Source organism: Sinocyclocheilus anshuiensis, unplaced genomic scaffold, assembly GCF_001515605.1.
Source record: "Sinocyclocheilus anshuiensis isolate Anshui unplaced genomic scaffold, SAMN03320099.WGS_v1.1 scaffold322, whole genome shotgun sequence".
NCBI lineage: Eukaryota > Metazoa > Chordata > Actinopteri > Cypriniformes > Cyprinidae > Sinocyclocheilus > Sinocyclocheilus anshuiensis.
In genome coordinates, this window is record NW_015542366.1 from 642,771 (window position 1) to 666,795 (window position 24,025).

General features: G+C 38.5%; 2 protein-coding genes across 2 annotated transcripts; one reads left to right on the forward strand and one right to left on the reverse strand.

Moving 5' to 3' along the window:
• Positions 1-2,276: 2,276 nt before the first annotated feature.
• LOC107692129 (cytidine and dCMP deaminase domain-containing protein 1-like) lies at positions 2,277-13,248 on the forward strand. Its single transcript, XM_016491048.1, has 9 exons — positions 2,277-2,465; positions 3,424-3,524; positions 3,836-4,013; positions 4,190-4,771; positions 10,741-10,790; positions 10,908-11,077; positions 11,279-11,468; positions 11,655-11,712; positions 12,216-13,248. Exons 1-9 carry the CDS (start codon positions 2,351-2,353, stop codon positions 12,278-12,280), a joined length of 1,509 nt encoding a protein of 502 aa, XP_016346534.1. The 5' UTR covers positions 2,277-2,350; the 3' UTR covers positions 12,281-13,248.
• On the reverse strand, positions 12,971-19,589 carry LOC107692130 (calcium binding protein 39-like). Its single transcript, XM_016491049.1, is given in 8 exon segments — positions 12,971-14,551; positions 15,285-15,428; positions 15,509-15,574; positions 15,663-15,754; positions 15,757-15,890; positions 16,061-16,179; positions 16,256-16,420; positions 19,440-19,589. Coding segments are annotated over 8 exon segments (1,002 nt in total). The 5' UTR covers positions 19,542-19,589; the 3' UTR covers positions 12,971-14,371.
• Positions 19,590-24,025: the final 4,436 nt, after the last annotated feature.

Consider the following 24,025-nt stretch of genomic DNA (forward strand, 5'->3'; position numbering starts at 1 on the left):
TTTTTTTAATTATGTATACCAACATGCCAGCATATTTATTTTTTGTAGATGTATCTATTTAGACTGTAAAACATGTGATATGGAAATAGTAGGGTTTAACTTCATAACACATGAATCAGATTTTATTATGCCTTTATTTAAAATTATTTAATAAAATTATAAAGTGAATGTAATTATTTTAGTTAATTAATTTTACGTCTTTTAATAATTTTATTAATTATTCATTTCAGCAATAGCATTAATTTGTTTATAAATGTGACTAATTAAAGTTCCTGAATGTCATCCTGTAGTTTGATTTCTCATTAAATGAAACCACGATTAATTATCAGAATGGTTAAATCCTTGTTTCAGGTAAAGAAGGCAGCTGTGATTGTGAAGTCATTCTATGAAATTAGTAAATGTCCAGAAATGATGTAGACACACCAACTTAATTCACAGGTTTGGCTATTTCAGCTACGCCCATTAGCTGGTGTGTAAAATCATATTTTGTAATAGAAGAGATTGTACAGTCAGTGACTCAGTCTGCCACTGCTATATTTACATTTACATTTAGTCATTTAGCAGACGCTTTTATCCAAAGCAACTTACAAATGAGGACAATAAAAGCAGTCAAAACTAACAAAAGAGCAACAATATATAAGTGCAAATGACAAGTCTCGGTTAGCCTAACACAGTACACATAGCAAGGTGTATATATATATACAGTGGGTACGGAAAGTATTCAGACCCCCTTCAATTTTTCACTCTTTGTTATATTGCAGCCATTTGCTAAAATAATTTAAGTTAATTTTTTTTCCTCATTAATGTACACACAGCACCCCATATTGACAGAAAAACACAGAATTGTTGACATTTTTGCAGATTTATTAAAAAAGAAAAACTGAAATATCACATGGTCCTAAGTATTCAGACCCTTTGCTGTGACACTCATATATTTGTCTGAATACTTTCCGTACCCACTGTATATATATATTATACACACACAAAGAAAGAAAAACAAGTAGAATAGAAAAAATAGAAAACTAGTTTTTGTTTTTTGTTTTTTTTTAAATAAAAAATAAAAGCTAAATATAGATAAAATAGAATAGAAAGTGCTAGAGTTAGAGGGTCAAATAAAGGTGGAACAGATGTGTTTTTAGTCGTTTCTTGAAGATGGTTAAGGACTCAGCTGCTCGGATTGATTTGGGCAGATCATTCCACCAGGAGGGAACATTTAGTGAAAAAGTCTGTGAAAGTGATTTTGTGCCTCTTTGAGATAATAATGCGTTGTTCACTTGCAGAATGCAAGCTTCTAGAGGGCACATAACTCTGAAGTAAAGAATTTAGGTAAATGGGTGCAGAGTCAGTGGCGGTTTTGTAAGCAAACATTAATGCCTTGAATTTAATGCGAGCAGCTACTGGTAGCCAGTGCAAATTGATGAACAGAGGTGTGACATGCGTTCTTTTCGGCTCATTAAAGATTAATCTTGCAGCGGCATTTTGGATTAATTGTAGAGGTTTGATAGAAGTGGCTGGAAGACCTGCCAAGAGAGCATTGCAATAGTCCAGCCTGGACAGAACAAGAGCTTGAACAAGGAGTTGTGTTGCATGTTCTGAAAGAAAGGGCCTGATCTTCCTAATGTTGTATAAAGCAAATCTGCAGGACCAGGCAGTTTTAGCAATGTGGTCTGAGAAATTCAGCTTATCATCAATCCCAACTCCAAGGTTTCTAGCTGTCTTTGAAGGAGTTATGGTTGATGACCCTAACTGGATGGTGACATTTTGATAAAGTGATGGGTTTGTTGAAACCACAAGCAGTTCTGTCTTAGCCAGGTTGAGTTGAAGGTGAGGTCATCCAACAAGAACTGTCTGTTAGACATGCTGAGATGCGAGCAGCTATATATGGCATCAGTCAAAGATTAATGAGTCTGTGTGGAAGAATTTGACTGGCCTGCCCAGATCTGAACCCCACTGAAGATTTTGGTGAGTCAGACCATCTCCAGCATCACTGAGGTTCTTTTGACTGAATGAGAGCAAATCCCTGCATCCATGGTCCAGTATCTTGTAGAAGGTTGCAAGCTGCTAGAGAAGACCAACTGTTAATGCAATGGTTGTTAAGTTCTATATCCATTGGGCAGTTCTGGGTGTGGTGTTTGGGTCTCCACATACTTTTGGTATGCTGTGTAAATAATATTTGTACTGTATGCTATAAATCAGATTTCTAGGGAATAGAAACAGGCGAGCCTTTAAGAACAGATGACCCGCCTACTGGTGACGTCAGCGCAAATAGGAAGAGGACTGCATGAAGGTGGACGGGCTGTTGTTGTTCTGAGCTGTTAGTCGATGACAGGTCAATGTTGAGCGCGGTTGAATGGCAGCATCCGACAGTCGGCGGTCTCACCGGGATTTCGAGGGAAACCGATCAATTCCAAACGGCGAGGAAGTGCGCAATGTGAGGGATACCGGAGTACAGACGGATGTACAAGGTTAGATTATCCTGTCAGTGTCTCCTTATGGTAAACAGACTCCAGTGGATGGCCCAACTTTACAGTGTTTTGCCAAAGGCGCTTCTTTTCTTCAGAGCCGTTTCAGTTTTTCATTCAAGATGCTCTTTATTTTTTTGTCATTAAAACATTTATTAGCAGTCATTTATACATTTTATTTATATTCTTATTTTATGTCTGTCTGTCAGCAACTATATTTTAAGAGGTATTATGTTCTAATTAGAAATCTGATCAGATTTTATACTAACCATTTCCTTATAGAGACTGATCAATATTGCTTTTGTACAATAGATATAATGCAGATTATTTTAAGTGTTGCAATAACCGAATCCCGATATGCAGAACCGATTTTATTTTGACGAAATGACAAAAAAAAATCACCCCAATAAACTAAATCAATAAGAAAAGCATAGAGAATATTTCAAATTTTTAATAATAATAATTAATTACAATTATAATACATTTTTAGAAATATTATTATAACCTATTATAGATAAAATTATAATTTTTCCCACTAAATCTTAACCTTGATCTATAAATTTTCCACTAAATCTTAACCTTAATCTCAGTCTTTTTCTTTCCTTTTTTCATAAATATAATGGCATGATTGCTACTATTAATAATAATAGTAAAATTAATAATAATACTATAAAATAATCATTGTGTATGTTTTATTATTACTTTAGTACTTATGTCAAAAAGTGAAAAAACAAACAAACAAGATTTTAAAAATTAAGAATTGAAAAATGTATTTATAGCTTTGATTTGAGCCAAGTTAAAAATCGAACACATTAAACACCATGGTCTAATCAGTAATCGGTTTATCTTTATTGCTTTGCACGTCCCTTTCATAACACTGAAAATGTGATTTTTAGCAGTTAAGCAAATGTTTTCTTCTTTTCAGTAGTCTGTTCACAATTGTCCTATTTTTTTGTTTCAGGTCATGGACCTCGACTGTCCAAAGCCAACCTCTTCACATTGTTGAGTCTTTGGATGGAACTTTTCCCAAAGAAAGAACCACAGCAACAAGAGAATGATGCTGTAGGCATATTTTAATTTCCTCTAAAGCAATCCTGTGTGTTTCAAAGACATTGAGCTTAAATGCAAATGAGATGATATTAAGAAAAAAAACATTACAAATAGTATCTACCAGTGTAAAATGTCTGATTTTTATTTATTTATGGAGAAAACAGTTTCCCACATGAGTCCCTGTTGTACGTATAATGACTTGTGTGCTCTAAATGAGATTCTAATGAACTTGTAGTGTGTATGAACTGGAAAGGCTGCTACATCCTTTGACTCATAGGCTGTATGGATATATAAATAATTAAAGGTATCATATTTGCATCCAGGCTGGGGACACTGGTCTTGTAGTGGTCCATGAGCGCATGGTTCTGGGTCTGCATTGTTCCAGTGCGCAGTTACATGCAGGACAGGTGGCTGTGGTCAAACATGGCCCCAGACTGAAGGGATGTGATCTTTACTTCTCCAGAAAACCCTGTTCAACCTGCCTCAAGATGCTCATCAATGGTAAGATCATACCTGCACTGTATAACTATATTTCAAATAATTAAAAAAAAGTTATGCATATAATATTACATTTAAAATAATCTTATATTTAATTTATTTTATACATTTTTAACATTTATATTTGACTGCCTATCTTACCCCTTGTTGCTACCCTCTCTCTCCTCTTCTTTATTCAGCTGGTGTGAGCAGGATATCATACTGGCCTGGTGATGCTGAGATCAGTTTGCTGTCAGGTAGACATGATCATACTGACTCCAGTCACCAGGAAGCCATCTTAGATGCAACAGCTGCAGAGAGACTGAAGTCTAACAGCAGACCCCACATCTGTGTGCTCCTGCAGCCTCTGGCCTGCACCATGCAGCAGTTTGTGGACGAAAGGTCTCAAAACTGTGACTTCCTTGGGAAGATTGCTGCGGACAATCCTACTCTCAATGTTAAGGATCTCTTTAGAAGGGAATGGTGGAACAACTTGGATGATTTATTAAAAAAGTTCTTTATAAATGACGAGGAACAGCATAAGTATGTGCTAAACAAGATGGGACTGGAGAACTTTTGTGCGGAACCAAATTTTAGTAACTTAAGGCAGCATATGAGGAATCTCATTACGATTCTGGCATCTGCCGCAGCAAGTGTTCCAGTTCTAGAAGAAAATTATGGTTTCTTCATGAGAGAGCCTTTAGGGATGGGTTCTCCAGCTTTACCTCAGGATGTGGTGCGACACTGTATCATACAGGCCCGATTACTGGCATGTAGAACAGGTGAATTCTGTTGAATTTTTCACTTTTTTGATTAATTGACATCAAAATGTTCAGCTGATATCAAAAATACAAAAATCAAGAATCTAAATATGATGGCAGAAAGTGACCACATGAATCTAGTGTCCCTAAAAATGTTAAACAGTTGGCAGAAATCAGAAGCATCAGGTCTGATTTAGTTAAAGGTAAATTAAAATCACAAGGTAACAGAAGGAACAACAGATCTTGTTTTCTATATTATGATGTACATCTTAGTAAAACGGTCTCTCCCGTTGCATTACATGTTATGGGGGTAAACTCCTGTTTACACTGATACTGAAGCCTGATTTGTTCACGTTGTGTAACTGCACGAACCAATGGCACTTCAACCCATCAAAAGGGGTGGAGCTGATTGCTATATAAGTCGGCTCTGAATACCATTTCGTCAGAATTTTTCTCCTTCAGCAATCTTCTTGCTGGACTCTGAAGAAGCAGCAGAAGCTGAAGCAAGAAGCTCAGCCTGCTGTTCGCTGCCGTGAAAAGAAGCCCTGGCAGCGGAAGTTCGCTAGATGCTTTCCCCTGCGGCCATCCGGCATCTATTAGAGCAAATTTCTGAGCAAATTTCTCAGCGAAGTTGTTACAAATGTTGCATCGTGAGTGTGGCTCTTGCAGGGACCCCCTGCATGACGCAGATGGGTATGGGGAGTGCGTCACCTGTTTGGGCAGCACCCATGCAGAGGCTGTGCTCACCGGGACGGATTGCTCTCACTGCGAGAGCACGAGTCTCATCCTTCTCCGCTCGTGGATCACCTTCTTCTATGAAGGTGGTCCTCCCCGGCCTGCTCTCCCATTTCTTCCCTCCATAGAGCCTAGGAGGAAGAAGCAGCGGGGCTCAAACATAGAGTAAACTCGCGCTGGCACAGGTCCCATGTGCTTCACTCTCCCCACAATGCCTCGACTCGCCTGTGTGCTTCACACATGAGTCTCAGCACCCCTTATTGGCAGCAAGCGGCTTGATTTGCTTCGGCGGGTCTGAGGAGGAAGTTGTCGCAGATGACTTGATGTTATTGACAGCTTCAGATGCAGAGGAGTGGGCATGTTCCGGCGAAGATCTTGACACCCTCCCTCCGACACAAACAACACGGCCTAGTGTGGACAGCGAGCTGATCCGTGTTCTCACCAAGGCTGTGGAGGATCTCGGCCTAGCCTGGTTGGCTCTGGAAGAGCCCGCTGCGGCCTTTTAGATGAGTGGTACCTGAAGGGACGCTGTCAACAATCCTCCCACCAGTGGCCCACCCCGTTCTTCCCAGAAGTTCACAAAGAGCTCACCAGGACATGGTGTGCCCCCTACTCTGTGCGTGTTAATCCCTCCGCTTCTGCCGCTCTCACTGCTGTTGACTGCGCTGAAGAACAAGGTTATGGCAAGCTCCTCCCTCTCGAAGAGGCGGTCGCCCATGCAGAGCACCCATCTAAGCCCTGCAGGACTACCTCAGCCCTAGCAAACGGGGCTTATTCAGTGGCTGGCCAGGCTGGTTCAGCGCTTCACTCGATGGCGGTGCTCCAAGTGTTTCAGGCCAAACTTCTCCGCACCATGGACGAGAATTCTGATGCCTTTAGAGAGCTGCTGAAAGCAACTGACTTGGCTCTAGGCTCTGAGACTCAGAAGCCATCCTGATCCCAACACAGAGAGGAAGATGAGAGGATGAGTTCTCACCGAGGCCGGAACTCCCTCAAAGAAGTCTCATGCTCGCTCTCTATCCCTCCGCTTAACTCTGAGCGATTTAAGCTCCATTCAGGCTGGGCCTGCCTTTCTCATTCAGTGCGCACCCAAGCAATATACCATTGTGACAGCAGACCCACATACTCAAAAGAGAATTTCTCCTCTTCTCAGTACCACCAATGTCAGTTCCCCGCCCCCGTGCAGCAAACTGTCACTCGAAAAACTCAGACCACTTGCTGTCTGGCTCCAGGCCTGGAAAGCCATCTCGGATGTGTCAAGTTGGGTTAAAAAAACCCGTACTTGTTCCAGTTCACTCGCAGGCCACCTCACTTCAGAGGTACGGTACGGGACAACGATGCTCACTGTCTCCAGTCTGAAGTGCAAACACTGCTTGCAAAAGGAGCCGTGGAAATTGTTCCTCTAGTGAACAGCAAGTTGGGCTTTTACAGCCGTTACTTCCTTGTTCCCAAGAAAGATGGTGGGCTCAGGCCCATTCTCGAGCTCAGGCATCTGATGCTGGTAGCCTTTATAAATCACCAAGGCGGTCTCAGGTCATGCTCCCTTCACAGGTTGGTCAGAGCTGTGGAGCATTCATGGTTGGCCCCTCGACGGGAGTCTTAACAACTCCCCACATGTGTAACTTATACCATTTTGGAGGCTAGAGGCCTGTCTACGAGACGTCTCTATGCTCTTAAATGGTCATGTCTTTTCTGACTGGTGTGCAGCATGGAACGAGGAGCCATTCTCTTGTGATGTGTCCTACGTGCTAACCTTTCTACAAGAGCTGCTGGACAAGGGGCACACCACTTCCATGCTCAAAGTATATGTGACAGCCATCGCAGCGAATCATGCGGTCGTGGCTGGCCAGTCAGTCGGCGGAATCAACCTTGTCGTTAAGTTTCTGAGGGGAGCTCGGAGATTGAATCTGCCTCGTCCTCATTCTGTGCCGACCTGAGACTTAACTATAGTCCTCAGGGCCCTACTGTGCCCTCCCTTCGAGCCACTACAGTCAGCTGATTTGTGGCCCCTGACGCTTAAGACCGCCCTCCTTCTGGCTTCAGCGATGGTCAAGCGAGTGCGTGACCTGCAAGCACTGTCAGTCAGTGCTTCATACCTTGAGTTTAGGCCTAACAACTGTAAAATTGTCCTCGAACCAAGACACGGCTACGTGCCTAAAGTGCTCTCCACTTTGTTCAGAGCACAAGTCATCACCTTTCTAGCTCTTCCCAATTCTGAGGAAGAGCAGGGTCCCAATCCATTCTTAGGCTGATGATACATGGAGCAACTTTTTGAGCAATTTTTCTGGGCAACTTTTTTTGAGCAATGTTGCTTGGGCACTTATCTTATTGAGGATGTGTAACAAATTGCTATCTGGATACTTTAGATCGGTTGTGGGCCCTGTGTCTCACCTGGTTGCCCGTTGACTGCAACATTGGCCAAAGTTGCCCAGCAACATTGCTCAAAAAGTTGCCCTGTGTATCATCAACCTTAGAGTGTAAGTTGAGTGCTCTGGCCCGTTTCGGCACTCAGAGCAGCTCTTTGTGTGCTTCTGAGGTCACTGTAAATGCTATAGCCTTGGCATATGCTTTAACAGGCCCTCCTATAGGGGTGAGGGCCCACTCCACCAGAGGAATGGCCTCCTTCTGGGCTTATTTCAGCGGGGTGTCTATTGGTGATATCTTTGCGGCTGCCGCCTTGTCATCACCATCTACCCTCACCAGGTTTTATAATTTGGAGGTGCCTGCCCTGCAGGTACGGATTCTGTCTGCTTATAATTTGGGTCTCGTTATTAGCTCATGCTTACAGGAGCCCACAGTATTCACAGGTTGGTCAGAGCTGTGGAGCATTCATGGTTGGCCCCTCGACGGGAGTCTTAACAACTCCCCACATGTGTAACTTATACCATTTTGGAGGCTAGAGGCCTGTCTACGAGACGTCTCTATGCTCTTAAATGGTCATGTCTTTTCTGACTGGTGTGCAGCATGGAACGAGGAGCCATTCTCTTGTGATGTGTCCTACGTGCTAACCTTTCTACAAGAGCTGCTGGACAAGGGGCACACCACTTCCATGCTCAAAGTATATGTGACAGCCATCGCAGCGAATCATGCGGTCGTGGCTGGCCAGTCAGTCGGCGGAATCAACCTTGTCGTTAAGTTTCTGAGGGGAGCTCGGAGATTGAATCTGCCTCGTCCTCATTCTGTGCCGACCTGAGACTTAACTATAGTCCTCAGGGCCCTACTGTGCCCTCCCTTCGAGCCACTACAGTCAGCTGATTTGTGGCCCCTGACGCTTAAGACCGCCCTCCTTCTGGCTTCAGCGATGGTCAAGCGAGTGCGTGACCTGCAAGCACTGTCAGTCAGTGCTTCATACCTTGAGTTTAGGCCTAACAACTGTAAAATTGTCCTCGAACCAAGACACGGCTACGTGCCTAAAGTGCTCTCCACTTTGTTCAGAGCACAAGTCATCACCTTTCTAGCTCTTCCCAATTCTGAGGAAGAGCAGGGTCCCAATCCATTCTTAGGCTGATGATACATGGAGCAACTTTTTGAGCAATTTTTCTGGGCAACTTTTTTTGAGCAATGTTGGTTGGGCACTTATCTTATTGAGGATGTGTAACAAATTGCTATCTGGATACTTTAGATCGGTTGTGGGCCCTGTGTCTCACCTGGTTGCCCGTTGACTGCAACATTGGCCAAAGTTGCCCAGCAACATTGCTCAAAAAGTTGCCCTGTGTATCATCAACCTTAGAGTGTAAGTTGAGTGCTCTGGCCCGTTTCGGCACTCAGAGCAGCTCTTTGTGTGCTTCTGAGGTCACTGTAAATGCTATAGCCTTGGCATATGCTTTAACAGGCCCTCCTATAGGGGTGAGGGCCCACTCCACCAGAGGAATGGCCTCCTTCTGGGCTTATTTCAGCGGGGTGTCTATTGGTGATATCTTTGCGGCTGCCGCCTTGTCATCACCATCTACCCTCACCAGGTTTTATAATTTGGAGGTGCCTGCCCTGCAGGTACGGATTCTGTCTGCTTATAATTTGGGTCTCGTTATTAGCTCATGCTTACAGGAGCCCACAGTACGGGCGCTCCAGGGCTGGGTTCACAGAGTGGCTTCATTCTGCACTTGCTTATAGCACGGCACTATTGGATGCATTTCCCATAGCGTGTAACGGAACGGGAGAGACCATTCGAAAGGGAACATCTCGGTTACTTATATAACCTCAGTTCCCTGAGATAAGGGAACGAGTGTTGCGTAAGCTGGCATGCTATAAGGCTGCACGCGAGTCAATGACTGTCGCTATCAGTCAAAAGATTCTGACAAAATGGTGCTCAGATTTTACCCCATAGCGTGTAATGCAACGCTCGTTCCCTTATCTCATGGAACCGAGGTTATGTACGTAACCACCGGAGTGTCATTGACAAAAGAAAAAAAGAAATGTAGAGCAGGACTTCTTTTCTGTCCATCAGGTGTTGATTGGATGGAGGCAGATCTGAATGCAAGCTTGCAGTCAACTGTAAGACAGGACGGGATTTAAGCAGCTTGAATGATTGAAGAAGTCTAGCTTATATCACCAGAGAGAAGTGTTGTTTCAATGGAAAGTTTAGACTTTTTGATTAAATTGTGAGCTTAAAAAATGTAAAAAAAAAAAAAAAAAAAACATACATGGATGAATAGTTGACAGTAAGATCAATAAGATGCATTTATTAAATAGATAAAGTCAGTTTTCATTTCATGCCAACTTCAAGCCATTTGTAGGTTGAATTTGTGACGTAAACGTAAACTTTGTGACATAAACTTAAATACGACTTGAGAATTTACAAAATAGCTACACAATTACCAACAGGTTGGAAATAAAGTGCTAAAGTTAGTCATTGCTCAGTGAGGGATTGATGATTAGCTTACCTGAGGGTGAAAGCTGATATGAATATTTTTAACTTTTTCACCGCTAGCAATTTTTTAATTGATGCGTAATAGCGCCTCCTACCGTATAATGGTGAAAACTCTTAAAGCCGGAAAATCTGTCAATATTGTCTCGTAAATGATGCCAAATTCTGAGATCTGAGATCCATATTTTGATATCTTGATAATATCATTCTGAGTACTTTATCTAACAGTATGGAATGTTATAAAGTGACACAGCCCAACTAGTCCATTGCTAATACTGTTGTTTTCCTGCCAAAATTATATCATTTCCTGAAGGGTGATGTCAGGGTGCCAAGTTAAATTGAGGATGCAGTTCAAATGTTTTCAGTTTTTGTGTGCTGTGTCTTTATGTAGAGGATCCTAAAGTGGGAGTTGGTGCAGTTATTTGGGCTGAGGGCAAACAGGTGAGCCAAAAACTCAATTAAATGAGTTTTGAGTTTTTGAAAAACAAATTACTTTATGAATTTATAAATGTATTTTAAATAAACACCTCTCTTATTTTCTCCTTAAACTACCTCTAGTCACAATGTGATGGCACAGGTCAGCTTTACTTAGTGGGCTGTGGATACAATGCCTACCCAGTGGGCTCACAGTACGCAGAGTATCCTCAGATGGATCACAAGCAAGAGGAGATACAATACAGGAAGTACAGATACATCCTCCATGCGGAGCAGAACGCACTCACATTCAGGTGAGACTCATGGGAAGGAACTGTCAGAACAACACTTGGCAACAACAACAGCTGATCATCAGTTCACGCTGGAGATGTGCAATATTTTATATGCACTGACTGTGTTTGTAAAGAACTCTGAATATCAGGCCATTCGAATGTTCAAATAAATGAATTCATTCTGCTTCCCGCCTTCTCCTTTTGTTTCCCTCAAATCTGCAGGAGCGCAGAGATAAAAGAGGAGGAGAACACAGTGATGTTTGTGACCAAATGCCCATGTGATGAGTGTGTTCCTCTGATAGGCTGCGCTGGAATAAAGCAGATCTACACCACAGACCTGGACAGCAACAAAGCCAAACACGACATTTCCTACCTCGGGTTCGACAAACTCAACGGCGTCCAGAAATTCATTGTAAGTGCACCGTAAATCATTAAATTATGATGATGATAAATTATGAACTTAAATGAAAATACTTTATTACAACAGTTTTTTTTACATTTATGATTAAAAAAAATGAAACTAATATATATAAATATATAATATATATTATAGAAATAAACTTTACTTGAAAATGTACTCAAAAAATATTTTTTTCAGTGGCAACAGAAATCTTCTGCTAGACATATGTCAGAACAAGATGCTCCGCCCACAGCAAGTAAGTGTTTTTGTCTCGATAAAAAAAAAAAATTATCAAAGTTTCTCAGTAACTGGATGGGGAAAAGCATCTACCTTTCTGAACCCATTGTTTATTAGTACCAAAAATCTTTTTTTCATTAGTAAAGTCTTTAATTAGTGTTGTAGTTCAGATTTGTGGGTATTTATGTTTTTTTAGGTTAAAATGTATAAGTGAAAGTATAAAATGTAAGGTCACTGTGACTGGTCACCATGTTGTCTCCATTTTTCCTTCAGTAGCTCATTGAATGTAATACTTGGATTTAAATGGTCCTGTACTAGGCAATGACAAATGAAATTTTAAAATTATATTAAAATATACTTACTATATGTTCAAATATTCAAGTCTTAGTTCATAAAAGCTGCAAGAATAATATAATTAGATGGAATACAGCATGTGACACTGCAGGACAACATCCCAAAAAGTATTTCATGCCATCTACCCCTGTACACCCGTTATGAATTATTATTTTATTTTTTTTGCAGATGGCTACATGAAACGAAAAGCAGAGGAAACTCATTTTCAGTGCAATAAGAGACTGAGATCATAGAAGTCATTTTGAAAGCTGCTCTCCTGCCATTATGACAGCAACAGATGATGTTCAAATGTGACTCTTTCAGTTCCTGGTGAAGAACTTTATTTAACCTGCCATACTCATGCAGCATGATTCGAATCAACATTACCTTATCATTACAATACAGCATAAAAGAGGGAAAATGTTTTATGCTTTGTTTATCAGTTTACCAGTACATCCTATTAAAAGTTTAATTATATGCATTTTAGAAATGGGATTTGGGTTGAAAGGTTTTAAAATTGCACACAACAGTTTTTAAATGTATAAAATTGAAGGGATAAGCAGAACTGTCCATTACATGTTCACACAAAATATATTACCATTTAGATTAGTTCTAAATTTACAGTGTACAGTATATACGATGCCCAATGTTTTTTTTTTCTTTGAAAAAAAAAAACCGCTTCAGTTGGTTGAATTTCATATGGAAACTACACCTGAATATGTAGTAGGAAAAATTTAAATTAATTTTGAAAACATGGTTTGGCAACTTCAATGTACCTGCTGACAAATATATTTAATAAATTTGGCTTCATGAAAATAATTTGAAAATAGTTGCCTTGGAGTATAAATGGATTTGCTTCACACTGTGAGTGATGGTGTAAACCACCAAAGCATATTTCATCCTATAATCCTAAAGACGATCGTAATAAAACAATCAATCAACTGTAGAGGGAAAAAAGAATGAAATTTAATGGATTTTCTTCAACAGCATAACTCATATAGTGAGTTAAAGAGGTTCATTGCTTAATCAAGCTAAATATGCTCAATGAGAACATATTAAAAACAAACAAAAAAAATAAATTAAGCTCCCCCTTCCAAAATGTCTTCACAAATAAAAGAGCAAAAGAGTAAATTAACAACTCGAACAAAAGGCACCTGTTTGTACATTTGTGTCCTCATTTCATCTTGTTTTTCAGCTATGCAACAATCTACTTCTGTCAAAATCAGCATAAACAGATGAATGATGGGTTATAGCACAAAATACATACTGCAGTAAAAGGTATACTATAGTATAGAAATGAATATTATACTACAGCTGCACTACAGTATAAGTACTTTAGTATGATGTACTAAAGTTAACAAATACTATAGCACTAATGTTACTATAGTATAGAGCAAACAATAGTAATACCACAGCACTATAGCTATACCTCACTGATCTACGAGTTGGAATATACACGGTTCACTTAATGCCAAAGTTGATTTAGCAAGATTCTTCTAAAATGGCAACCGCCTTAAGAGTAAAATCAGCTTTTGTCTGTTTTAAACATAGGTAAACATCAAATAAAAATATGCAAAACAAAATAGTGATGCTTTCTGATCAGAAAAACGGCCTGGCAGCAACTCAGAATGTACACGAAGACCCACAGATGCTCTTCTGTTTCAGCTCAGATAAACAATTAAAATACTGATAAGTGAATTCATCCTTCTAAATAATTCTTATAAAATACAAACAGAATAAAGCGAACAGGGAGGAAATCATCAGGTTTGTAGTGTTCTGAATAAAGCACGGGCTAATGAAATAAAAGCGGATGCTGATGCCAGAGAAAAGCCATGAAACGTTGACAAAGGAGGAATGCAAGAATGAAGATTAGTGCAGTTACCAAGTCATCAAGAGAAAATCAACAGCTCATAATTAATCTTTTGGGAATTTCACCTCTTTTCCAGCAATATCCAAATAACACAATCTCTTCTAGCAGAGCAAAACTGCCGTGTTGTGGCGCTGTTGATGCCACGGAAAACGTAGAATGTCCAGCCTCGGGAAAATGAAAGTTTACCTGTACTTCCTCATCCGCAAGGTGTCTTGATGTTCTTAAGACGGTTTTTCCTGTAACGCAAACTGGCTGATTGCTACTTTTAAAACATCCTATCATGGCACGAGAGTTCGCTATAAAATAAAACATAAAAGGAAAATGAAAAGCAAATAAGAACAGAGAACAGCAAAGATCAGGAACCTTCTTTTGTAAGCCTCAGAACTAAGAAAATAAATTTTTCAAGATTTTAAATAGAATTATTATTGTTAATATGTTTTTTACATTTTTTTCCTAATACTGCAGTAGCTAAAGTTTAGGAGGCTGGCTTCTTTAGGTCTCGTATTTGTTTGACGAGGTACGTCTTTTCATCGTTAAACTGCTCGTCGTCCGTGCGATCCTTCTGAAAGTTGCTAAGGAAGTCGATGAGTTTCGTTTGGTTCTTCAATAGAATGTCTACGATGGGCTGTGTTTTATTTGGATTGGCTACAAACACCTGAGGAAATGCACAAAAAAAAAGGAAACAGAAGTTAAGAGATTGTTTTCCTCAGTATGTTAATTTTTTATTTCCTTATATTTCAGTCTGTTTCTCATGCAGTGCTATCATATGTGACCCTGGACCACAAAACCAGTCTCAAGTCACTGGGGTATATTTGTAGCAATAGCCAAAAATACATTGTATGGGTAAAAAAAAAAATCGATTTTTCTTTTATGCCAAAAATCATTAGGATATTAAGCAAAGATCATGTTCCATGAAGATATTTTGTAAATTTCCTACTGTAAATATATCAAAACTTAATTTTTGATTAGTAATATGCATTGCTAAGAACTTCATATGGACAACTTTAAAGGCGATTTTCTCAGTATTTTGATTTTCACCCTCAGATTCCAGATTGTCAAATAGTTCTGCCAGAGTTCAGTTCAAATCTCTGCTAAATATTGTCCTATCCTAACAAACCATACATCAATGGAAAGCTTATTTATTCAGCTTTCAGATGATATATAAATCTCAATTTCAAAAAATTGACCATTATGACTGGTTTTGTGGTCCAAGGTCACATATGGTCTTTATAAGATTTGAAAATATAATCCAAAAGCCATATAAACCACAATTTTGATACTTTTATAGTACTTTTATCGTTTTGGAGCTTGACAGTGTGACTCTGTTTTTCATGCAAGGTGAAGTAGTCAAAAAAAAGTTCCACAATTTCTGAAAAAGTCAGGTGTACCTTAAAGACATGGAAAGCCTCAAACTGAATGTTGGGGCTCTTGTCTCTCAGGAGGTTCATCATGAGCTTCAGGTTCTCTGGTTTACTGATGTACCGTGTCATGACTGTGAAATTGTGTCTGTCCAGGAGCAGTTCACTCAGCAGCTGTCACATAACACACAAACACGTGATGTTAATGACAGGACAGGCTCCAGAAGACAAAAATCAGATGTTACAACACACACCTTCAAAGACTGTCTCTTGGTCACGTAGTTCTCAGAGTGAAGCAGTTTCTCATAGTTATCAAAAACCTGCAAGATCAGTGACAACCATTTAAAAATGTCAGTTTTCCAGAATTCCATGATAAAAATAAACAACCCCAAAAAATGTATATATTACCGCATCATAGTTCTGTTCTAAAAATTCCGCCACCAGAACCTTGTGTCTTGTGAGCAGGTCCTGCGCAAAAAAAAAAAAAAAAAAAGCAATTTACCTGTGGACATCTCCACGTAGCCGAAGAAATCTTTAAAGTGTTCAGAGTGGAGGACGATTTTGGCGAGAGGTTCATGCCGGATGCACTCACGCAGCATAATCCCACAATTCAATGCCACCTGAGGGGTCTCATACCTGCCACAGCACCACAGCAGAAATGTCACGTTAATGTTTAACAGAAGCCATGTTCAGGAAAACAGAACTTCATGATTTTGGATCTATTCCATGCTTGAAATTCTGATCTCGATTTTAGATCCAGCAACATGATTATGTGCTACGTTTCAAAAATACCCATCATCTCTCACCCTTTGAGTAAGATGAAAAGAACTTCCTGATGAGAGCAGAAATATTCCACCGTTGGGCTGCGGGTCCCGATCTGCCTGCGCAGGATGTTGTTGAAGATCTGACAAACGTCCTTTTTACCCTGTGAACACACATAGACAATGTTATTATACCAATTATTACAATCATAAATAAAAGAGAACAAGCAGTATCCTCGCCTCAAAATCGATGACCTGCAGGTTTTCCACCAGTGAGATGAGCAGGCCGCTGTTGTAGAGCTCTTGGGCCAGTTGTGCCACCGTTTCTGTGTGTGGCTCCTTGTCGTTAGTGCCGTACAGGATCTCCTTCATCGCCACCAGACATTTCGACGCCTCCTCTGAAGCCTGTTAAACACACAAAAATCACTTTAATCACTACAAAACATGGTGATAACTCAATACATTTCCACACGTGTGTGTTCAGAGCATATGGCATTAATGCTGCACATAACATACAAGTAACAACAATAGTACTGATAAAAATCATATAGAATCTTTCAGTTTATAAACATACTAAAATTCTTTTCTGAGTAAAAATGTTAAAAATTGGACATTCTATTAAAGTCACAAACATTTTTCTTTTCCCCTTTCACTAAATATGAGTGAGTCATGAATGTCCAATTCGACATCAACCTGGTCATATGTATTTTCAAAACAGTAATAACTTTTTTCATTTACTACTGGATTCACCTCATATAGTTTGTTGTATGCATTCATTCCATTCGCCATTTATTATTAATGCACAGATTCAATATAGATTTTACATCAGATACTGGGATATTACATTGTTATTTCCAACTGAAGCCACTTTATCTGCCTGTTCATTGCCAACCAATCCCATATGGCCAGGTATCCAACAAAAAAATAATGTTAAAATTTTGTTTCTTCAAAGAATCTACTTTTTCTAGTATGCTAACAATTGTAGGATGCTGAAGTGCTTGTATGCAGGACATAGAATCTGTGCAAATTAAAAAATGACGTTGTTGTTCCTTTTCTATTTGTTATAGAGCTAAAAGTAAAGCATAAGCTTCAGCTGTCAAAACTGAGCTTTGTCCAGGGATACTCTTGCCAAAACGTTTGGAATCAATCGCTACTGCAGCAGATACATGTCCATCTGTCTTTGATCCATCTGTGTACACTGGTACATGAGATGGTAAGCAAGCTGCACCTTATATTCAAGAATTCCTGCTGATAATCATTCGAATAACTTAGCTTTTTTTTTTTTATACTGAGGCAGGTGCATCATAATAGTTGTTTTTTTAATATTCCAAGGCAATATAGGGCACAGATGTGTCAATGTTATGATGTCCATATTAATGTCCAAGTTCTCCAAATGGGATTTTATACCTATGATATACCTAGGTCTGGCTTCATATAGGTGGAAATATCGAAGGTGGAAGACTAAAGAATATGCTTGGTTACTTTTGTTAGCTTTTAGCTTAACTGCATAGCTGAGAGCCAGTGTCAATCTTCTGTTATAGTTAAAAATAAAACCATTAAAAAAATTATTTACTTGAAATAATATAAACATTAACTACAATAAAAATACAAAACTCAAAAAATACAAAATAATCAATAAGTCAAATTATTTTATCTCGTTAGGTGCTAAAGTAACATTTCACATTTTCATTTAGTTTAATTTGAAGTACTAAAATAACTAGACCTAAATAAAACTAATAAATAAACTACACAGAGATATATTTTTTTTAAAAGACAAAAAAAAAAAAAAAATTAACAAAGTGAAAACTGAAAATGTTAAAATACAATCAAATTAAAAATATTAACAAACTATATATTAACAAACAGTATATCAATGACATTAAAATAACTAACATAACCAACTGCCATTCAACAAGAAAAATACCAAACAAACATCAGTGATCATTTATCTAAGTCATCAAAAGAGGAGTTCTGATTAAATGTCTTATTTTCTCAGATGCTAATCTCAGTTTCAGACTGCATGTCCACGTTAGTCTGGTGGGCACTGCTCACAAAACTGCCAAAGGTCATTCACAGACATTTCCGTCCCACTCTGCCCTAAACAGCAGATAATTAAAGGGGTCATATGATGTTGCTAAAAAGAACATTATTTTGTGTATTTGGTGTAATGAAATGTGTTTATGCGGTTTAAGGTAAAAAAAACCACATTATTTTCCACATACTGTACATTATTGTTTCTCCTCTATGCCCCTTTTGTAAATACAACTTAACCACTGATTTCTAGTTCTCTTTTGGAAGGAACGAAATACACAGCGTCACACACTGCGGGCTAGAGTGAGGAACGGAGGGCGGGCTTGAGAACGGCGCAGCCGGTGGATTTGACGAAGGAGCGGTCAAATGTGACGACCCCGGGCTGGACTCCGCTTCGTCCACGGTGAAAGCCGATCCGGCGATCCACAGGAGCTTGTAACACTTCAAAGAGAAAGGAAAAATTGAAATCGCATCATATGACCCCTTTAAAAAAAAAAAACAAGTGTGGTGAAGCACAACTGAAGTCATACAAAATGCATATCCACATTCTGAGCACATTCTACTATAGTATAAGATTATTCATGTCCACTGCTGAATCAAATTCTCCATCTGATTTTCTGCACTGGTTTAAAACACTGATTTGCCTGGGGCCAGGCCTGTTTCTCTGAAAAAGCAAATGAAAAATGCAAAACCACACTGGGAAAAAACAGCAGTGGAAAACAGCCTGATTTAGAGGATAACCCTGATGTTGTGATTGAAAAGAGCTATAATGTGTCTTAGGGTAAAGCTGTAGAGAGATCTAGGAAACTTGAGCATCATCACTCAATAGCCAAATTCATTATGCAATCAACTGAGAGTTTCTGGAACAACTGGGATTAATGCTGGAATTTAATTGAATAAAATTCTGAGACAAGAGTGGAAAAAGAAGGGAGAAAAAAAATAGTCGGACCAAGGTAAACACAGAGGGGTAAACAAATTCACTAAACCTTTGTGCCACATTTGTGCAATGTATTTCAGTGTAAAAACACCTGTAATCCATCTTAAGTAGGCGCTAAATGCACTGGAACAGCACTGTGCTAAACTCTTGTCATTCTTTTCAGCGTAAACATGCCTAATTTGAAGTAAATTAAGCTTATTAAAGTAATAGACTGATGCTGTACAGTCCCTGTAAAGTATACCAGATTGCAGCAATCTGCTGCATCCTTTAAAAAGCAAGCAATCAGAACCAGCCTGCAAGATGGCATTTTCTCCTCACCAATAGTGCTCAGCACACTTTTTTTTTTTTGTTGCCATGTTTGCACTGTTACCTGATATAATTTCAATAGTGAAACAAGTATTATCTGCAAGTGTAATTCACTTGTAATACCCCCAGGGACTGCTCTCAAACTCATACCTTCTCTGTCTTCTTGTCCTGCTTGACCAGGATGGAGAGGTTGTCCCTCAGGGTCTTCACAATTTCTGTGGGGTTCTTGTGAGGTTTACCAAATAGTGGCATGGTAGCGGCCGTAGACTTTAGAACCTGGTGTAAATTTAAAAAAGAAAAGGACACGGTTCAATAGGGCTGCATGATTATGTCAAAAATCATAATTGTTGATTATTCCCTTGAAATTGTAATTGCGATTATTAATTATGATTATCATAATTTACACTGAATGATGTTTATATTATTTTTTGAAGCAACTGCATGCAATATTTTTATATGAAAATAAACAAGCTGAAAACACTAACTGAAAACCTTTTATTGCTTTTCTATAGTATCAAGCCTCAAATGTCAACTATACATTGGATTGGTTTCTTCTTTAAATACAAAAAGTAAAAATATGAATGGTATTATAATGTTATACTAAAAATAAAATTAAAACAATGGAAAAACCCTTAAGATAACCTGTAGAAAGAAAAAACACATCTTAAGCTTTAGCTTTTAGTTTTAATTACTTTTTCGTATTTGTAAGTCGCTTTGGATAAAAGCGTCTGCTAAATGACTAAAAGTAAAAGTAAAGTAAAAGTAAGCACGCAGAATAACATAAGTGGACTTTGAACGATTACTTGCCGTTTTGAATGATTACATAATTGTGGCATCCGTAATTGTAATCGCGATTAGAAATTCGATTAATTGTGCAGCCCTACTGTGAAACACAGTAGACTTTAATTATATGCATTTATGGTGTAATTATTGCATTTTCGTGTCAATCCATGTTCATATTTACCACAAACAATGCGCTGTCACTTTAATTCAGCACGTGCATAACAGCAAACTCGGTGTGGAAACAATCGCTGCACTGCTGCAGATGCACCGCTCATGGAACACACTGCCGGACAGCAACCGTGTGCAGTGTGAACACTTTAATCCGTCAACATATGTGTCTTAGGGTAAAGCTGTAGAGAGATCTAGGAAACTTGAGCATCATCACTCAATAGCCAAATTCATTATGCAATCAACTGAGAGTTTCTGGAACAACTGGGATTAATGCTGGAATTTAATTGAATAAAATTCTGAGACAAGAGTGGAAAAAGAAGGGAGAAAAAAAATAGTCGGACCAAGGTAAACACAGAGGGGTAAACAAATTCACTAAACCTTTGTGCCACATTTGTGCAATGTATTTCAGTGTAAAAACACCTGTAATCCATCTTAAGTAGGCGCTAAATGCACTGGAACAGCACTGTGCTAAACTCTTGTCATTCTTTTCAGCGTAAACATGCCTAATTTGAAGTAAATTAAGCTTATTAAAGTAATAGACTGATGCTGTACAGTCCCTGTAAAGTATACCAGATTGCAGCAATCTGCTGCATCCTTTAAAAAGCAAGCAATCAGAACCAGCCTGCAAGATGGCATTTTCTCCTCACCAATAGTGCTCAGCACACTTTTTTTTTTTTGTTGCCATGTTTGCACTGTTACCTGATATAATTTCAATAGTGAAACAAGTATTATCTGCAAGTGTAATTCACTTGTAATACCCCCAGGGACTGCTCTCAAACTCATACCTTCTCTGTCTTCTTGTCCTGCTTGACCAGGATGGAGAGGTTGTCCCTCAGGGTCTTCACAATTTCTGTGGGGTTCTTGTGAGGTTTACCAAATAGTGGCATGGTAGCGGCCGTAGACTTTAGAACCTGGTGTAAATTTAAAAAAGAAAAGGACACGGTTCAATAGGGCTGCATGATTATGTCAAAAATCATAATTGTTGATTATTCCCTTGAAATTGTAATTGCGATTATTAATTATGATTATCATAATTTACACTGAATGATGTTTATATTATTTTTTGAAGCAACTGCATGCAATATTTTTATATGAAAATAAACAAGCTGAAAACACTAACTGAAAACCTTTTATTGCTTTTCTATAGTATCAAGCCTCAAATGTCAACTATACATTGGATTGGTTTCTTCTTTAAATACAAAAAGTAAAAATATGAATGGTATTATAATGTTATACTAAAAATAAAATTAAAACAATGGAAAAACCCTTAAGATAACCTGTAGAAAGAAAAAACACATCTTAAGCTTTAGCTTTTAGTTTTAATTACTTTTTCGTATTTGTAAGTCGCTTTGGATAAAAGCGTCTGCTAAATGACTAAAAGTAAAAGTAAAGTAAAAGTAAGCACGCAGAATAACATAAGTGGACTTTGAACGATTACTTGCCGTTTTGAATGATTACATAATTGTGGCATCCGTAATTGTAATCGCGATTAGAAATTCGATTAATTGTGCAGCCCTACGGGTCAATGGCTTTGATTGCCCTCTTCAGTTCTGACAGCAAAAAACTGAGACAAAAGACGACGGGCCTGTACCTAGGGCTGTCACGATTATGAAATTTGGCTGACGATTAATTGTCTGTTTTAGGGCTTTGTCGATTATGCCGATTGACACGATTAATTGTCTGTTTTTTATGGCTTTCATTATATAATTGTGATTAATTTAAGGGTTCAGTAAATAATTATGAATAATTACCTTTTAATCTTTTTTGAGTTATTATTTTGCAGTGTAAGATTACATAGAGAATTCCAAATTCTAAGAATCGGCCAATACCGATCCAACACCAGCGCTATTTTTTTTCTACACCCCTACAGAATATCAATACTGTGTTTGTGGAACTAATGATCACTCTTTTTTTAAACCCTTTGTTAAACAATCCACTAAATACTCACTTCCTCATTACAGAGAAAAACTACATTTGAATAAAAATATATAAGCTATGAAATTAAACTAGCTGACTGTATAATTTTGTAGCAAAAACAATATCTTGAAAAAAATATTTGGTGCACATTATACAATTGAAACATGTTTATTCTGTTAACTATTTGTATTCTTACAAAATACATTCATGAAAATAAGATAGAAATCATGAGAAAAATAAAAGCTTCTAATAATCTTTCTGTGAAACGCTTCAAACAGAGCGGCACAAAGCTCTTATGCACATCAAGCAACATGGAGTCGCAGAACTTATGCACATCTAGGGTGCAGAATGATGTGCTTGAAGCAACATAAGTCACAGCGCGCTGCACTCCACACGGTACAAACAAAGAGAAGAGAAATGAGAGAGCAATGAACTCCAGCAAAATGTCATTTTATGCGAATCCCCAGACCTTTATCTACACATCAAGTATTATAATGGGAATATATCATCTTGGAGAGAGAGTTGTACCGTGCTGACTGTCAAGGAAAACTTGAAATCGCATCATATGACCCCTTTAATTATTGTGACAGGCCTATCTGTACCATGATGGTAGTTGAACAAATTCAGAGTTACATGATTAGTTTCGAGTAGACAAAACCAAACCACACCTATCCGGCTTAGTTGGTACCATGATGCTGATTATCAACTTTCTTTGTCAACTCAGGCTTTGATCCAGAGTTTGTGGAGCGCGTGCACATGAATGTGTGACATCAGTGGTGAACAGCCAATCACATGCCTTTGCAACACAGAGTAAGTGTGAATCACTTCTCGCAAGAGACCCAGCGAGATGCAAAACTCTTTTGCGAAAGGTTAAGAGATTGAAGAATATGAGGAATTTAAACGCATTTACATTGAAGTAAGTACTTGTCCATGAAAGAGGACAAATCAAATAAATTATCTTGCTCCATCTGTGCAGTCACAAATGAAACTTGTGAAGTTAGTTTATATAGTTGATAATAAATAGCAATACTCGAACATTTTTAATTACATATCACCAATAATAATTAAGGACAGTAATAATCTGAAATTAGTAGTTGGTTTTAATTATGTAAATTCAAGACAAAAAATATATATTTAACTACATACTTTACTACTTAATAAATTACATATCACCAATAATAAAATATATATATATTTTTTTTACTTCCACTTGAAATAACTCATTTTATTCAACATATTATTTAAATTCAATTATTCTCAATTTGATTCAATGAAATCTGTTCGTAAACAAAGCCATTTTGACAGGGTTGACACCAGAATGAATTGTCAGAGGAAATTTTAAACCACATAATGAGGGGAATATTCAATGTTTTTCCAAGAGAACCTAGTGAGACTTGTGACTGGTAATCCTGTGATCTAAGAACCTAAGCAGTGTGTGTGTGTGTGCGTGTGTGTGTGTGTGAGAGAGAGAGAGAGAGAGAGAGAGAGAGAGAGAGAGAGAGAGAGAGAGAGAGAGAGAGAGAGAGAGAGAGAGAGAGAGAGAGAGAGAGAGAGAGAGAGAGAGAGAGAGAGAGAGAGAGAGAGAGAGAGAGAGAGAGAGAGTCCTAAAGTCCACTGCTCCTGTTGGAAATTTCCTGTTCCTCCACCTGTCAGCAGCTGCTCTTTGATCAGATTCCCTTCATATTAGAGCTGCGTTTACACAACTTACAGTTGTGGTCAGAATTATTGGCACCCTTGGTAAATATGATCAAAGAAGGCTGTGAAAATAAATCTGCATTGTTAATCATTTTGATCTTTTATTTAAAAAATTCACAAAAATCTAACCTTTCATTGGATAATAAGAATTTAAAATGGGGGGAAATATC

What these genes read in the sequence shown, in the direction of transcription:
- LOC107692129 (XM_016491048.1), top strand. Translation starts at nt 2,351, where the DNA reads ATGGCAGCATCCGACAGTCGGCGGTCTCACCGGGATTTCGAGGGAAAC. An exon ending in AGTACAGACGGATGTACAAG is followed by an intron (nt 2,466 to 3,423) that starts GTTAGATTATCC and finishes TTTTTGTTTCAG; the next exon opens with GTCATGGACCTCGACTGTCC. An exon ending in CCTCAAGATGCTCATCAATG is followed by an intron (nt 4,014 to 4,189) that starts GTAAGATCATAC and finishes TTCTTTATTCAG; the next exon opens with CTGGTGTGAGCAGGATATCA.